General features: G+C 37.2%; 1 protein-coding gene across 1 annotated transcript in view; it reads right to left on the bottom strand.

Annotated features, from left to right (window-relative positions):
* Positions 1-17,832, bottom strand: part of Clk (circadian locomoter output cycles kaput protein Clock) — a 938,225-nt gene that overhangs the window by 444,489 nt on the left and 475,904 nt on the right. The window contains exon 7 of the mRNA XM_068225986.1: positions 1,052-1,172. Coding sequence (XP_068082087.1) covers positions 1,052-1,172 — 121 coding nt within the window. The remainder of the gene's footprint in view (positions 1-1,051; positions 1,173-17,832) is intronic.

The following is a 17,832-nucleotide window of genomic DNA, read 5'->3' as shown; positions in this document are numbered from 1 at the left end:
TCCTGGCCGTGAGGTTTCACCTCTGGACATTGCCTCATTTATCCTGCATCCCGTAGCCACGTCGAGCACCCATCCAAGCATTCTGCTACTCACTCAAGTCCCCTACAGTGCTCCGACTGCAATCATAGCATTCTGCTATATGTGAACATTAGACGCAAGTTCCTTGCAAGTTATACGCCTCCTGTTAGCATTCTGCTAATACGAACTCTCTCTACAAGTTCCACTTGTTATTATACATGACTGATAGTTTTCGACTATCAAGAACATTCTCTCATTTGAACAGACTGTCTCATCAAGACAAGATTGAATGTATATATGAATCGCCATTTGTACCTATGTAAATAATACTCATGCCCTCAGCCTACTACCTTATATTAACATTAAACCTGTGCAACTCAACAAGCTTCAAGAAAAGTTTCGTTCTATTTCATGTACATATTGTATAAATGTGTTGAAGCAATAAACTTTTATGTTGTGCCTTGTATATCAAGTTCCTTGTATACAACAACCACCCCAGCAGTTGCCTGGTGTGAAAATGAGAAACCACAGAAAACCATCTTCAGGGCTGCCGACAGTGGGGTTCGAACTCACTATCTCCCGGATGTAAGCTCACTGCTGCGCGACCCTAACCGCACGGCCAACTCACCCAGTACAGTTGATGATCTTTGCATCTCATGAGATAAAAATCCATTCTAGGTTATTGTGCCCCTGACACTGAGACTGTTATATGCAGGTACTTCATCATTGTTCTGTTGGAAGAGGCATCATTTAGGGAAAAATATTTACAAAAACAGTCTCCCCTTCCTAATAGAAGTTGACTGACTTCATCTCTCATTAAGCATCATATTTCCTGCTACAGTCTATTTGTTTTGAATGGAGCTACTCATCATTTCTAATGATAAACTAAATTTTAACTGCCATTCCCAGCAACATATGTGAGCAAGTATGCAATTTCTTAGTAATAGCATTCAAACTTGGGCATATTTCTGGTGAGTGGAAATTTCTACTTACAAGTCACTAAAAAAAACAAAAAGTCCTTACTAATACTCACCCTTTCCTTCACTGTAATGCGCAGGATCACTACTACTGGCAGGATTTAGCAACAAATTGTACAGAGCTGATTGGTCATCCTCGTACACCATGTCATATATCGTCATGTTCAGAAGGTCACTCTGCACAAACAAAACACACATTATATGTTGGTGATCATCGGGGTACAGATTTATATGTAAATACATCTCTTTAGGAAGCTAAAATTAATTATATTTTGCATTATCTTTACGAATCATGACATGTGGAGTTGAAAAATGGAGTATTCATTTTCCATATTTTTCTATATTTTGGAGTTTAGTACATATGTTCCATATTCTTCGTCATTAAAATCAATATAGTCCATATTTCGGCTAAAAAGTATTAAATTATATTAAATTAGCAGTCCTCTCAATAATGGAGAAATAAATTAAAAATCTATATTCGAAAAAGAATATTTTAACTGGTGTGCAGGTCATTATCATGCCTGTCCACGTCTGGGCTGATAAAATAAGCTGATGAGCGGTGCGAAGAAAGTGAGAGGTTGAACCCGGAAGTGGTGGAGATCAGTCGGTCAGTACCGTGACTGAATCACACTTACAGCACTGATAAGCTGCATTACATAACATCGACAGTGTCTGTGCCATAATTTCGTAACTAGGGAAATCTCATTCATCGACGATGTGCTAGTGGTTTCCGGATTAGTTCGTAATTCGGGCATTCCCTTTGACTGCTTCATAACTCCATCTAGTTCACTACCAGCCATTCACAGTTTGAATTAGCAGTGAGATGGATCATAGTGTTCTTGTACATTCAGTGTGTGCAGTTGTATATTTATATTCACTGAAGACATTAACATTGTTACGATATGCCTAAAGTAACTCAGTCAACCAGTTTACAATTGAAAAGTTACGTATCAGAATTTAAAGAAGATGGTTTATCAACTGACAGCACGATATTCTTTTGTAATTTGTGTCATTGTACACTGAGATCTACTCAGAGGTTCCTTGTGCAACAGAGTGCTTCAACCGGTAAACACCAGGCTAACAAACGACGAGATTCCAAGATTCCAAGCAGAGACAGTTGTTTCTGACACAACCAGCAACTTCCAGTGTAACGTCTGAATTCAACACCGATCTCTGCCGTGCTCTCATCTCTGCTAAAATACCTCTCTTCAAAATGAATAATCAGTGCTTCAGGGAATTCCTCGAGAAATATATTAAACGATCCATCCCAAATGATTCAACATTCAGAAAAACGTACTGTTCAGCCATATACGATGAAACTGTTCGGAAGATAAGGCAAGAGATCAAAGACGGTCCAATTTGGGTTTCCACTGATAAGACAACAGACAAAGAAGGCAGGCTAATTGGCAACGTAATCATTGGTTTGTTAAGCAAAGATTATTGTAAACGGATTCTCTTACACTGTGATGTTCTAGAAAAGTGTGATAACAAAACTATAGCAAAACTGTTCAATGAGGCTATGGGTATCCTCTGGCCACAGGGCGTTAAGTATAATAAAGTGTTATTATTATTATTATTATTATTATTATTATTATTATTATTATTATTATTATTATTATTATTATTATTATTATTTACATTTTATGGCCTTCAATGGACCACTCTAGCCAACTTTATACAAATAATTTTTCAGTTTCCTGTAGCCCAGTACTTCTTCATTCTCTCTAATCTTATCCTTCTTTCTTCATAAGAAATCACCCTTCCTATTGTCTGTTTGTTGATTCTGATTTGCAGTCTGGTTTGTTTGTCTTTGAGTATCTTGATTTTGTCAGTTCTGTTTCTTAGGTCTTCCACTGTAATTTGTAGTTCATCCATATCTTCCTTGATTTCTGTAATCCACTTAATGTTGCACTTACTACTCCATAATTTTTCTATTATTCTCCTGATGATCCTGTTCTCTGGTGTCCTGATTAGATGTCCAAAAAAATTAAATGTGTTTCTTCCTGATTGTGTTCATTACTGGTTCTATTTCCTTGTAGACTGTTTCATTAGAAGCTACTCTCCAGTGTCCATCTTTTTGGTATGATTTGTTGATGCACGTTCTAATGATTCTTCTCTCTATCTTGAGTATTTTGTCTATTTGTGCAGTGTTAGTTGTTTTGAAGATGGTTTCGCTTGCGTATGTTATTTCTGGTCGAGTGTTTTGTAATGTTTTAATTTTGTTGCTATTGACAGGCCCTTTTTGTTGTAGGTTTTCTTGGTGACATATTGTGCTCTGGTCAGTTTATTTATTCTGTTATGCCATGCTGGCTTTTCATTGAGGTTATATGTTATGATTTCTCCCAGATATTTAAATTTATCTACAATTTTGATTTATTGGTTTCCTATGGCAATTTTGTTTATGAGTGGTGGGTCAGTAAACATGATTTCTGTCTTTTCAAAAGATATTCCAAGACCAATTTTCTGTGCTATTTCCTGTAGTGATATAACTTGTTGTCTGGTTTCCTGAATATTGTTGGACAAGAGAGCAAGGTCATCGGCAAATCCTAGGCAATTTAAACTTCTGTTGTCTTTGGGTCTTCCAATTCGGATGTTCTTTGGGTTACTCTTGTACCATTCCCTCGTTATATACTCCAAGGCACAGTTGAACAGCAGTGGTGACAAGCAATCTCCTTGTCTTAAGGCTGTTTTTATGATGAATGGCTCAGAGAATTCCCCTCTGAACCTGACTTTTGATTTAGTGTTGGTTAAGGTGAGTTCAATCAATTTGATTAATTTTGGATGGAGCCCAAAATTTCTTAAAATTTTCAAAATTGAAGGTCTATGGATACGGTCATAAGTTTTTTAAAGTCCACGAAGGTTATTGCAAGAGGTTTGTTTTGCTTCTTGTAATATACTATGGCTAATTTTAAAATGATGATTTGTCCTGCACAGCTTCTCCAAGGTCTGAAGCCTCCTTGGTATTCACCTAATTCTCCCTCTAGTTGCTCTCTGATCTTCCTGTATAGGATTCTGGAGAAAATCTTGTATGTGCAGTCTAAGAGAGAGATATCTCTCTAATTATCTGGATTGCTTTTATCTCCTTTTTTGCGGGGAGGGTGGATTATGGGTGTGGTCCAATGTTCGGGGAACTTTTCTGTAATCCAGATTTTTGTTAGGGCCACGAGTAAGGATGTTCGAACTGTATCACTGGCATATTTCCACATTTCTGCGAAAAGTTGGTCTTCTCCGCATGCCTTATAATTTTTCAACTCTTTCAGTGCTGTTTCCACCTCTTGGATTGTTGGGGGGTTTATGAGTTCAGGCAAGGTTTTGATGGGCGTGTCTGTATTAATTGCTAAATGTTCCTGGGGTTCTTCACAATTCAAAAGTTTAATGAATGCTTTTGCCATGATTTTGGCATTTTCCTTGTCATTATGTGTCGTTTTTCCATCCTCACTTTTCAGCATTAACATGGGAGGGGCAAATTTTTGTACTTGTCTTCCAAACATTTTGTAAAAGTCTCTGGAATTGGTTTTGTGGTAGTTTTCTTCTATTGAGTTGATTAGATCTTTCTGTGATCGTCTCTTGGTTTGCCTGATAATTTGTGTGAACTTTTTCCTGATATTTTTGAGGTTGGTTGCACTTTCTTCTGTTTTGTGTGTTTGAAATTTTAACCATGCCTGATGTCTTTCTTCATGAATTTTGTCAAATTCTGAGGTTCAATGGGGCTAAATTTTCAGCTTGTTGCCTGATAATTGGAACCAGTTCTTCAAAGTTATCTGTCAGTTTTATGTTTTGTGTGACTTCTCTATATATATATATATTGTACCAGGAAGGCCTAGGCCCTGGCACAAATCAATTGAAAAAACTTTATTTCAGCATACAATTTCCGTCCGACATGCGAACAGCTGAGCGAAGGAACATTCCAGTACGACCAGACTCCACGAGCGAGCCAGGCGAGGTCAAGTGACGTCACCTACCGCATGAAACTTGCCTCCCCTAGAGACATTTCTCGAAATAATTTTTCTTTTGTGAACTTTTTAACGCCTTAACCAATTTGAACAGGACCAACGCTAAATTGTAGCAGACATCGTAAAAGTAAAATCTGTAAATTTCAAAGCAATCTGTCCAGTAGTTTTTGAGTTATAACAATATAAAGTTTATGAAGATTGAGCACACTCGGTCACATGATTCAGAACACCACCCTTCCCGGCGCAGATATATAGGCCAATATGTCAAGGCTGACAAGCAGTGCAGAGCAGTGCAGTATGTGTGTGTAAGTGAGACAGAGGGGAGACTGACCCTTGTACAGTCTGTCAGTGCAGTCTCGGAGATAGTACCTTCCGCCGCGTTTCGTGGAGACGAAATTATGGGATAATCAATCGCCGTCGCACTTGTAAAAAAGTCGCACTGTACTTAGTTTATCGTGCTGCGACTACGATATAATTCACAGACATTTCAAAATATAACACGTGTGAAATCATTGAAGTACGAAGTCAAATATTTGATATTCACAGACTAGAACATGACGTGTGGACTTAGTTAATTTCACATAATATTGAACTACTACAATAAACAGAAACTGTCATGTACAATAACTAACTATTCTAGGACTCATTTTTTCTAATACAGTACATCCTTGAACTGTCTCTCTTTATTTACGTAGTGTTCGTGCCATATTAGGACATGACTTACTCCAGTCATACTTGGACTGTGTGAGGAAGAGCAGTATGCGAGAGATTCCTATGAAAGAACTTGGTGAATATTAAGAACTTTTTCTAAGGCAATATAATATTATCACTACCAAAAAATCAGTGTTGTCTGCTAGGATAGTGATTCAGAGACTGTGATCAGAGACTGTGATGAGAATTATTACACGTTGCTTTTTCAAGTGTTTGAACTGTGTATTTATGGACGTTCTCAGTGACGATTTTAAATAGTGTTTTATGCAGCAAGGACTGTAATTATTCAATTAACGTCATAAAATTAAAATACGAACTGAACTTTGTTTGAGAGTGAATGATAGCATCTGTAATTACTACTTGCACCAATTGAACTTTCCGTGTGCTAAAATCACCTTCACGAGCAGCGGAAATCTTGATGAAATTCTACAAGATCCAGCTACCTCAAACATCATCTCATCTATGGTACCCATCGAGGGACGTCAACATGGTTTCTTCGTGGAACATCGAGTTCGAGTCTCCGTCCGCACTCCGCGGAATGTTCCAGACTCCCATTCTCCACATCAACATTTGTATGCCAAATTTTCTTTACTAAGTGAGTAGTCACAAACTGACTGACTTTTTCTTATCAATCTTGAACAGTGATTTTCTCAGTGCTGCTTGTGAACAGTACTTCGTAGTTTTTCATCATTTCTCAAAAGTTCATCTTTAAATAAATTTATTTTCCAAAATTTAATATTCATATTACATAGAAGAACTCTTAAGGTTTTCAAGTGTTCTATATTTCAAGGCTAACAAACTGAGAAACTTTCAACAGAAATTTAAATTCTTATTTCAATTTTTAATTATAAGTGTGTGTTCATTTCATGAATTAATACTTAGAAAGACTTTAGGTGAAGAACTGACACTTCGTGTTTTCACAAAAGTTAGAAAGACTATAGGATCAGTGATATTTATTTTCACGAACTGAATTCAAGAAGATTTACGTTTAAACTTTTGATTTCAACGAAAGATATAATGGTCCGTTATTGGACATTATAAATTTTCCAGCTAACTCATTCTTGGTTGCCTGCGTTTCGCCCTCATGTGCTAAGTTAGGCTCGTCAGTTGGGACTTAGCACACCACCCAGGACGCAAGGCTAGTGCATACTGTGGAGGCCACTGCATAGGCTATTTGAAGCCACCAGCAGTGCCAATGCACTATGAGAGCTATGTCTCATTTCCAAAACTAGATGCCTGCCTGGCCATCAAATGATGCAGATGTTGATTCCCATAGGGAACCTAAAATATTTGTCCTGAATGAGTAAATTCATAATACCAATATAATGGTCCGTTATTGGACATTATAAATTTTCCAGCTAACTCATTCTTGGTTGCCTGCGTTTCGCCCTGGTGTGCTAAGTTAGGCTCATCAGTTGGGACTTAGCACACCACCCAAGACGCAAGGCTAGTGCATACCGTGGAGGCCACTGCATAGGCTCTTTGAAGCCACCAGCAGTGCCAATCGAATCTATTATTTTCACATTGACTATAAACCCAGTTCCAAATTGGGGACATTGTTTCATAACCCTTAGTCCAGGTTTCCCGTTGTAAATTCTGTAGCCTTGAGATTCGAATGGTCCTTCTGTAGTATTTCTCATCTCCTGGAGTCCTGCTACTAAAATTTTCTGTTTATCTAATTTGTCTGTCAAGTTCTTTAGTTTTCCTGCTTTAAGTAGAGAATTAATATTATAATGTGACCGTTCACCATCATGCTATGGATATGTTAGGAGGTCTGGCTAATTATATATGCCATTTTCCGCAACATCCTGTGACATATAATGCAGCAGTTAGCATTCTGTATGTCAAACCGGGATATGATCCGCGACGCGCCAGTCCGGAAGGAGCATTTTTCCTACGCTGTAATGAGAAGAGGGCAACGCAGTATTGCTAGCCTTGAAACCGCGCTCTCTTTCCGAGCGAGCAAGAAGAGAAGATAACGCTACGCATGGAGATGGAGGTTTTTGGAGACTGGGCCAAATTACGGTGTGTGAACTTTTGAAAAATAAATGCCCACTATAAATTCAACACCGCATTCATTAGTACCACCTCACCATAATTTACGAAAAAGAGGAAGAAGAAGAATACTTCTATATGAAATAATTTTTCTAAATTTATAAATCAGGTCCCATTCGAACCAATGTATTTTAGGCTGACTGTCAATGCATATAAATACAATACTTTAAATATGGATCAGTAATGACGCCTATCATACAGTAGTACGCAGATCAAAGGCGACTACTGAAATATGACAACATGTGGAAAAAAGTGGGAGAAATTGCACGATGAAACGTGACACATGATTTTCCAAAAGGACGCTTTGGAAATTATGAATAACCTACTGATCGCTTTGGTTTCACATATGTTCAGTAGAAAGTAGAAGTCATAAGCTTTAATTCGACTGTTATCACGTCGTTCAAAGACTCCGATTACCGGACCGATATTTTGAGCAGCGACATATTTCATCTCCCCCCTGACCATTTGTCCGGAGGCTGTAAGTATGACCTGGACCCAGATACTGTATCTCATTCTCATCCGTGTAGCTGCAGTGGTAACACATTATCTTGTTGTCGTCTGTGTAGTTGCAGCTCAACATATTAGAAGTGGACCTGGATATCAGTGTACCAAGTGTTGTGCCATTGAAGAAACACATCAATGTAATTTAATATTTTTACGGAATAAGCCGTGTGGTACAAGTTAATGTACATAATTGCCGAATAGAAGCCTTAATTTGGCATTTTAACATCACAATCATGGAAGATAGTTAGTTATGACTTATGGTGCTATCACCAACGGAGGGCAAACGCTTCAGGTTATTTGGCGTGGTGAGATAGTCAATTAATATACAGGGGTTAATTATCACCGCTCCTGAGTATTTAAGAACAAGTGACATTTTAGCAAAAATTAAATAACTGTTCTTGACAAAATTAATATTCGCATCCTCCAGGGACATTCGTTGTGATAGTCTGTGTGACGGTCAGGGAATGAACAGTGATTTTTACAAACTTATCACTACTTACGTTAATCTATTTCAACTTAGGAGTGGATCTTGTTACAAGTAGGCCCCCTTTTGAAAGTGCATAAAACAGTATTCGATAATTCATTATCCATTTTTCTGTATGTTGTGAGTGGTCGTCGAACCCAAGACTCGGAGCCTACAAGAGTCGCGCCTGAGTGCCTGCGATCAGCTTTACAAGGATCGTCCCGAAATTCAACTGAGAAAACAGCAGTTCGAGTCATGGATCGTCGTATGAAGAAGAACCAAGAACTACTAGGAACAAGAATATTCATCATGTTCGTGTAAAGATCTAAGATGTACCCTAGATGACAGCAAGCCTTACTCACCAAGTGTTAAGTACATACATTTATATACCCTAAACACGAGAGATGCATGCCAGTAATAATAATATTTGTAAATATTATAATGTCATAATTAAATATTAAATATGTAGGGAACATTATGCGCGTATGACTGGGAAAGATTAATTATTATTAGTTAGGATCATCAAGTGATTTTTAAGATAATCATTGATATTTAACAAAAATTCATTTGCATGAATTATGATATAGACTTCAAAGTTCTTAGCTTATATGAACTATCTTTGGGAAGAATGGCAAGTTAGCTAGACTTATATTTCTTCGTGTGGTAAAGATCTTCAGAGTAGTTTAGATATAAATTACACGTTTGCGATCCAGGTATTTGTAATCCCAGATAATATTAGATAATCACTGGAGTTGATCCAAACCGAGGTGTAATTAATTTATAATTCTATATGAAATGTGAGAAGAATTAAATAGCCTGAAATAATGGAGTCTTCTCTGTGAATTAAATGAACGGATTGAGATACGATGGCAAGACACGGGAGGGCGAAGCTGTAACATGTTTTGTTGTTGGAGTGATAAGGAAGAATAAATAATTATAGCTGTTGTGAGCTATTAAATTGGGCTGAACATATAGCCAGATAACGAGTAATAAGAAATAATGGCTTTCAAGCGAGTGCATACTTGACGATAAGCCGAGATGATATGTAAGGGAAATGAAAGAAAGAGTGACGGGCGATTTATGGTGTCCCGAGCCTAGGGCTGCTTACAGCTGTTATTGTGATTGACAGGTATATGCCGGTCGACTTTAGGCCGAGCAAACTTTGCAGTTTCCAGCAAAGCGATGTTAACGGGCCAAGCTCCTTTCATTTACCAAAGTAGTCTCAATCCTATTCTAATTATACGTTGCGAGTAACACGGATAATTTCCAGATTTTGTGAAGGATAGATCCCTTCTCATGCTAAGCATTAATTTAGCCTCTGATTGGAGACCAAAAATTTTTACCTTGGAAGCCAAAGCCTGTTGGTTCGAATGATGCTGGAGCGAAGATTTAACCAGATATTATGGCTTGGTTAAGCCATATCTTCAAGATGTGTTGTGTAAATATATTTGATATTTTTTTATATGTATGTTTCTGTGTGTTTTATTATTTCCCAAAGTATACTATGGTTTTGGGTTTGATTCCAGCTTTGACTGATTTTCTTTAAATATATAATATGTTAGGTAAACCCAAGATACGCACATATATGTTCAGCGTGTATGTTCATCGTAAGTGTTCAATGTAAATATACATTTGTCGTGGTCAAATGGATCACATGTTCGATACTCGGCAATGCAATCTCGTGTGTATAACAGATGTGCTTATATTGTGTTAAATTTTTTTTTCTCTCTATCCAAATCATGACTAGTAAATAAAGGATACCTGGTTCTTACCCAGGAGGTTCGAGTTTGATCCCTGGTACCGGAACCATATTTAATATCCATTTGTGACGAGAGTTTAACAAATAAAGGACACCATTCAGTATCCATTTTTTTTTTAATAAATAAATAAATTCATATATCAGTGTATGTTGGTCGAGTGAATTGGTGTACGTCAAGAACTCGTTATGCCAAGACAACTTCAAGAAAGGAAGGCATATAATGTACATAACTGTGTCAGTTTAATTGTTTCTTTTGCTCACATGTTGAGATAGAATATTATTTGTGTGGTTCACCTCAGTATAAATAAAAATGTTTAGAATATATACTTGAACAGAGATTCTTCTCATTTAACAAATATTAGCAAATTCCTCTCATATTATAGAATCCTACTTTCATTATTTTAGATAGTGCCTATTTTATTTCTTTATCAAAATTTCCATTACCCATATTGCTCTACGAATTCAGCCGGTGATCTTATGAAAGTAGGGAGGATGAGACTTCAAGCCTGGTAAGTGACTTCTGGCGGTTCTCATCCAAATGTTCCATCTGTACATCTGTTTGTGAAACCAAGTTAAATAATATTGCCTTAATTATACTCAGAGTAAGCCTCATTTGTTGCCCAACTAACGGGGCCAGTTTCATTCTGTCGCCTGTTGTGTTCAGGGCTGATTCATACTTAGTTTTTGTGCGACGATATATGCCCTAACGGTTGCAATAAGTTGCAGTGTGGTTGATCTGATCTTGTTTAATCCTGTTCTTAAGTGCTGGCATAGGAATGGGTGATTGCCAACGCTCCAACTCATTGATGCCTTCAAGGTGGCTACCCACCAACTCTGCTTTCTTGGACAGGACAGTGGAATTTTTTTCCTGAAAGACCTTTCCATGGTTGACTTTCGAAGGTAGTTAACCTTGGGTGGAGCAAGTTCCGATTTACAACAACGGTTGTTAACCGCAGAGGGACAACCCCAGATGTTCAGGGTTCTGTTACTTTTTAAAAATGAAAACCTACAACCTGTTTTCCAGTCTTTGACTGGGTCAGGGATGGAATGAATGAAGCAGATATAGGCTATTAGTACAATGGGGTCGCCACTCCCAAAGTGATTTATTAATGACTGATAGAACGTTCTGCATGACATGGACTTTGAAGATGCAGCCTCAACTGAAGCCACGAAAACAGTTGTCTGCGATACAAGTGTGAGAAATGACTTATGTTACATTCAGCATAATTTTCCATGCAACACAAAAACACTGAAAAGACTCCAAAACTTGCATCTCTCAATTCTTGAAAGTTGTGAAATTGTGAATAAAACTGAGGAACAACTTAATTGTAGTACAGGTAAAGCTGCAGATGTAGCAAACATGAAGATGACCACTGTATTTTCAAAGAACCCTGGATATGAAGAAATGCAAAGGTTGCTGCAATGCTGTGTGGAGAATTAGGTGTAAAATTAACATTGGATTTAACCCCAGCAGATATTGTGAAGTTGAACTATGCCCCCATTATCTCTTCCGTGTTGAACGCAGTTTCAGTCAATATAAATCTGTCCTTAGAGATAATAGGAGAAGATTCACTTTCCAGCATGTAGATCTACTTTGTTTAGATTCTTTGAACTTAATATTAAATAGAAATTAATGTTATTTGTGTAATTTTAAGTCCATATACAATTCCATATTTCAATAAAAATAACTAAATATATATGTACGTATTTCAATAATTATTAGTACATATAAATCCGTTCCCTGGTGATCATACTATCCGTACATAAAATTAATTAATGTGTTCAAAGAGACTAATAATGATTGTATAATGCTCTAGGTAATAATATTTAAAATGTATGCAAGTGATTAAAACAATATGGTACACTGGACTACTGAAGGCCAAGAAAATCTTTTAGCTGTATGCAACATTGTGCACTATTATTCCACATTCAATTTAAAAGCATACTTGTATAAAGGAGAATCTGAGGTTTGACTCCCTTAGGATAGAAATCTACTCTTTGGTCACCAAACCATCACAGATTGCTGCCTTCACCTGGCTCATCACTGACAAACTTACATCTGATCAAATGCTCTTTCAGTGTTCCAAAACAGTGGCAATCATAAGTCATAAGATCAGGACCAAACGGCAGCTGCTGCCATACTTCCCATCCAAGATTCTGAAACCACTCAGCTGCTTAATTTTCCACACCATCAGCTTTTCACAGCTGTAAGCAGAGACCTTGAATTCCAGCAAAAGGGTTCCACACAACTTGTTGTTACCTCTTCCACAAAAATCAATGTAAACAACTTCTCCACAAAAGAGCTGAGTGGCCCAAAATGTAGAACACTGGCCTCCTGAGCTGAAACTCATGGGTTCAATCCCGGCTCAGTCCAACACTACTTGAAGCTGCTCAAACATGCAGCTTCATGTCAGTAGATTTACCAACACATTCAAAAACTTCTGTAGGACAAAATTATGGCAGCTTAGCACCTCCAAAAACAAAGAAAGTAGTTATTGGATGAAAAACCAATAATACAGTTAATCCCTTTAAAATCAAAGAAGAAAGTAATTTATTTTATTTATTTCTTGCTAGTGGTTTGACATCACACCTAGGATTAGGTTAGTAGTGGCCCCTGCCTTGTTAAGGTACAACCCTAGCATTTGTCTGGTGTGTAAATAGGAAACCAAGGAAAGAAATCTTGCACACGACCCGAACTGTACAGTCAACTTGTACGGTGAAAAGATAGTACACACAACCTCTTATGCTGATGGTGCAACTTTGAACTTCTTGGCAAGTAATGTCGAATGTCTCCATTTCATAGATGTTCTCTTCAGTTCTGGGGTGAAATAGTGAGCCCAGTTTCAATGTCTGTGATGATGCAGCATGAAAAATAATTTCCTTCCCTAGAATAACACTGAAGGAAGTTCACAGAAAACAAAAGCCTATTGGTGAAACATTGTTTCAAATGTCACTTCCTAAATGCATGAAAAATTTATATCTAGTTTGTCATTTACAAATTTGCTATTCTCTGTAAGAAACTGGCAAATCAACTCTCGCATACAAATAATAGTTGTCTCACAAAATTCTACAAATTCAAACTTAATTAACTTAAAAAATTACCTTAAACTAGAATGTATAGTTAATTCACAGCAGCTTACACCAACCCCAATAACAATGAGCCTTAAAAATTTAGAATGTTAAAACTTAACAGCTGACATCAGTGCTACAGTTAGTTGGTCATTACTCATTACTCATCAGCCTTCTTTTCCCCAAATAGTGGGCTTGATTCTGATTGAAGTCGATGGCATCAATTTGGATATCCTGGTATCTTTAAGGACCTTTCTTAGTTGAATCACTTATTTCGGGAACAACGTTTGTCCAGAAATTGTTGGTTTTGACATAAGGGTGCAGTGCTGTTCAGTGAGAATAGCTCTATTGGTTGGCAACAGAAATAGCATTTGTCTCAAACTCGATATGGGATTTATACATGGTAAAAGTTACAAGGAGTACAGAAAGAAATACTCAGTGTTGACAGAGGTGAAATAAGTGACAGAGCTCACGCACTGATTCTTTTGCGCAGAGGAGAGTAAACCGCATGTAGTTTATTGTCATGCAGCATGTCTTCTAGTGAAACAAATATAGATTGCTAGACATTAAAATGAAAGAGGGGAGTGAGGAATGTAGAACACCAACATGAGATGGTCAAAGGTCTGTGTACCAAAGAGCAGGAGTGCAAAAAATTTCAGCGGAAAAATAGTGCAAAATAAACAAATTGGTGACGATTGCAAGTAAGAACTCGTAACTAGTTTACGTATATTTTTATGTTAATTAGTAATAAGCAAATTAAGGTACTGTTAGTTCATATAAAACGTAGGGACCAATGACCTAGCTATTAGGCCCCTTTAAACAACAATCATCATCATCATCATCATCATCATCATATAGAATGCTTGTCTCACTTTACAGATGTTCTCAACAGTGCTTCGAGAAAATAAATGGGAACACAAGGATAGAGATCTTCACACGTTTTTATTATATGGGCTCAAAGAATGATCAAGACTCTCATCTCCAAGGGCTGGTTACTGTTGAACGTATTGCAAGATGATGTTTTTGAAAAGTATAAAATGACCTCAATAAGAAATCTAGACCACAAAACGTAACCTATTCTATGAATTCTAGTACTGGAAAATTGTAGGTATGTAAGAAACCATTCCTAAGCTTGCATAGCATGATGAGCATAAGACTGTGAAGGATTAGAAACTACTCACATTTGGCAAGTCATCTACCAACCAAAGAAGTAAATATCATTCAGGCAATATGAAAAGTAGTAGAGAGATAAATGCTATTGTTGAACATATTAACTCCTATCAGCAAAACATAATCTGCTATGGCTCTTGAGAGTACTGTTAGTTGCATGAACAGCTTGATGTACAAATCATGCATGAACACTTTCAAGCCAAATAACCCGACATGGCTGTAAAATACAAATACTTTCTGAAAATATTCAGGGAGAGATTTTCACTCCATTTCGGAAGACCGCAGGTTGACAGAACTCTCAACTAAAATGAAAATGAATATTCTTAATGTCACAGCGAAATGGGTAGCTGCTGCACAACTTATCTTGCACAAGAGACAGTCAGGTAAGTTTTCTTCTCACATACGTGACATTAAGAGGAAAATGCATAGGTGATCAGAAAATTGCAGGAATTGCTATTGACTTCATGCAAAATCCATGCCTACCAACTATATCAATTCAAGAAATCTTCCACTACCGTCAGCTTACTGTGAAAGTCCTTAATGTGCTGTTCACTACCTGAAGAATGGCAAATCAAAATTCTACGTTTATGATGAGGAAACTGCACAGAAGACCCCAAATAAGGTCTGTTCGTTCCTATTAATTTCATCACAAACAATGTCCCAAAAAACGTTAAACATTTACGGGTCTTTTTGGATGGTTGTCATGGGCAAAATAGGAATCATACTGTTGTAAGGTCCTTCCTGGCTTTGTGAGCCTCAGGGCAGTTCCACACTATTAAACATTATTTTCATATACGTGGAGGTTCATTTTTGCCCTGTGACAGGGACTTTGTGGTAAAGAAGAGAAAGATTTGTTCGATGGACGGGGTGTATCACATCAAGCAATTTGCAGAAAGGATTACAAACTCAAGTTCCAAAATTAATAAGTTCCAGGTAAAGGTAGTTTCAAATGATAATATTTTCACATTAAAAAACTGGTGGCCTAGGTTTTACAAAAATAATACCCACCCTCTGGAGAGTGCCAGCAGAGAGGGGCCCTGGGATCAGAAGCAGTCATTTGCAGTATTAGAATTCTTTGAATATGAATACAAATGTAACGCTCTTGGTAATGTGATTGGAAACATACATATATATGAAAAGTACAGTCTTGCACATTTTGCGTCTTGGTACTGACTGCAACTCTTCAGTTCCTTTTCCTCGAGAGACAGCATATAACACATGTGGGCAACCAAGAAAGGAAAAAATTTGCGGACAATAGGAACTTAAAAGGGTACATTTCAGATATAATTCCAAGCATTTTACACCACAATCTACAAGCGGCAAACAGTTGAACGTGAAAAAATGGACTATGAGTAGAATAAAGGAATGCAGCACAATGTGAAACAATGCAAAGACAAATTTACTTAAAAAATTATTGCTTGTAAAATTGCATCCTGCTGTTGTGTATTATTCAATATTATCATCTCATATCACACCAATATTAATTGAATGTTCTCTGTATTAAATAATTGCATTATCTTCTTTTGAAATTGGTATATATTTCAGAAATAATACTTTTACCAACATTCCAACATTAAAGAAAATGTACTTCTTTCGGAATTTATAAGATTTCAGGCGATATACTAAAGACAATGGGTTGGGATATAGTACCATATCTAAAGTACTTATTTGATTATTGTTTGCATGAAGGAGCTATACCAAATGAATGGAGAGTTGCTATAGTAGCCCCGGTGTATAAAGGATGAAAGACATAAAGCAAAAAATGACAGGCCAGTCAGTTTGACATGCATTGCATGTAAGCTTTGGGAAAGCATCCTTTCTGATTATATTAGACGTGTTTGTGAAATGAATTACTGATTCGATAGATGGCAATTCGGGTTTAGGAAAGGTTATTCTATTGAAGCTCAACTTGTAGGATTCCACCAAGATATAGTAGATTCGGGAGCACAAATGGACTGTATCACGATTGACCTATCTAAGGCATTTGATAGGGTGGATCATGGGAGGCTACTGGCAAAAATGAGTGCAATTAGACTATACAAAAGAGTAACTCAATGGGTGGCTATATTTCTAGAAAACAGATCTCTGAGAATTAGACTAGGCGAAGCTTTGTCTGACCCAGTAATAATTAACAGGGAAGTTCCTCAAGCAGCATTTTTGCACCTTTATGTTTTCTTATATATATAAATGATATGAGCAAAGAAGTGGAATCTGAGATAAGGCCTTTTGCAGATGATGTTAGTCTGTATAGAGTAATAAATAAGTTACAAGATTGTGAGAAATTGCAAAATAACCTCAATAATGTTGTGAGATGGACAGTAGGCAATGGTACGATGATAAATGGGGTTAAAAGTTGGTTGTGAGTTTCACAAATATTGCGTTGATGGTGTGAAAGTTCCTTTTGGATATCATTGTAAGTACCTAGGTGTTAGTATAAAGAAGAGATTCCGTATTCAAGATGGCGACTACTGTGTGTGAGTCTGTGATATCCGTGGTGGATAATGGTGTAAGATGCAGTGAAAAATGTGGCAAATGCAGAAGAGTAGTTAAAAATGGGATTCTGTGTAGTAAGTGTGATGAATGGTACCGTTTTCGTTGTGCAAATATTGTAAATAGGTCTGATATTGAAGAAAGTGTGTGGCTGTGTCCCGAGTGTAAACAAACTGATAGTGAAGTAGAACAACAAGAAAGAGAGACTTACGAATCTATGCTTAAGATTTTAGGAGTGCTACAAGAAGACTTATGTGCTCTGAAACTTGAAAATGAAAGCTTAAAGGACAGAATAAAGAAACTGGAAGATAAAGAAGACAGTGGAGAAGAAAGATCGCCGTGGACGGAAGTGATGCGTAGGCATTTTAGGCCTAATGTTAAACATATGCGAGAAACTACGTACAACTTAAAACCAGGAAAAAATTCTTTGCAGTGCCAAAATAGATTTCAGTCATTGCAACAAGTTCCTTCCAGAAGAAGACACATCAAGTTTTCCGAATAATTTTAAATCCAGTAGAGTTAACCTCCAGAAGAAGAAAACCAACCGGAAGTCAAGATCACCAAAAATTCATCTCTACACAGACAGTCAAGGGCGGGGTATGGCAGAAGGCATCAAGGATGAGCTGCATAATCCAGAAACTAAGGTTTTAGGACTAATAAAAC

This window comes from Anabrus simplex, chromosome 2 (genome assembly GCF_040414725.1).
Source record: "Anabrus simplex isolate iqAnaSimp1 chromosome 2, ASM4041472v1, whole genome shotgun sequence".
Taxonomy (NCBI): Eukaryota; Metazoa; Arthropoda; class Insecta; order Orthoptera; family Tettigoniidae; genus Anabrus; species Anabrus simplex.
Note: the sequence above shows the minus strand (reverse complement) of the source record. Positions and strands in the feature narration are given on the sequence as shown.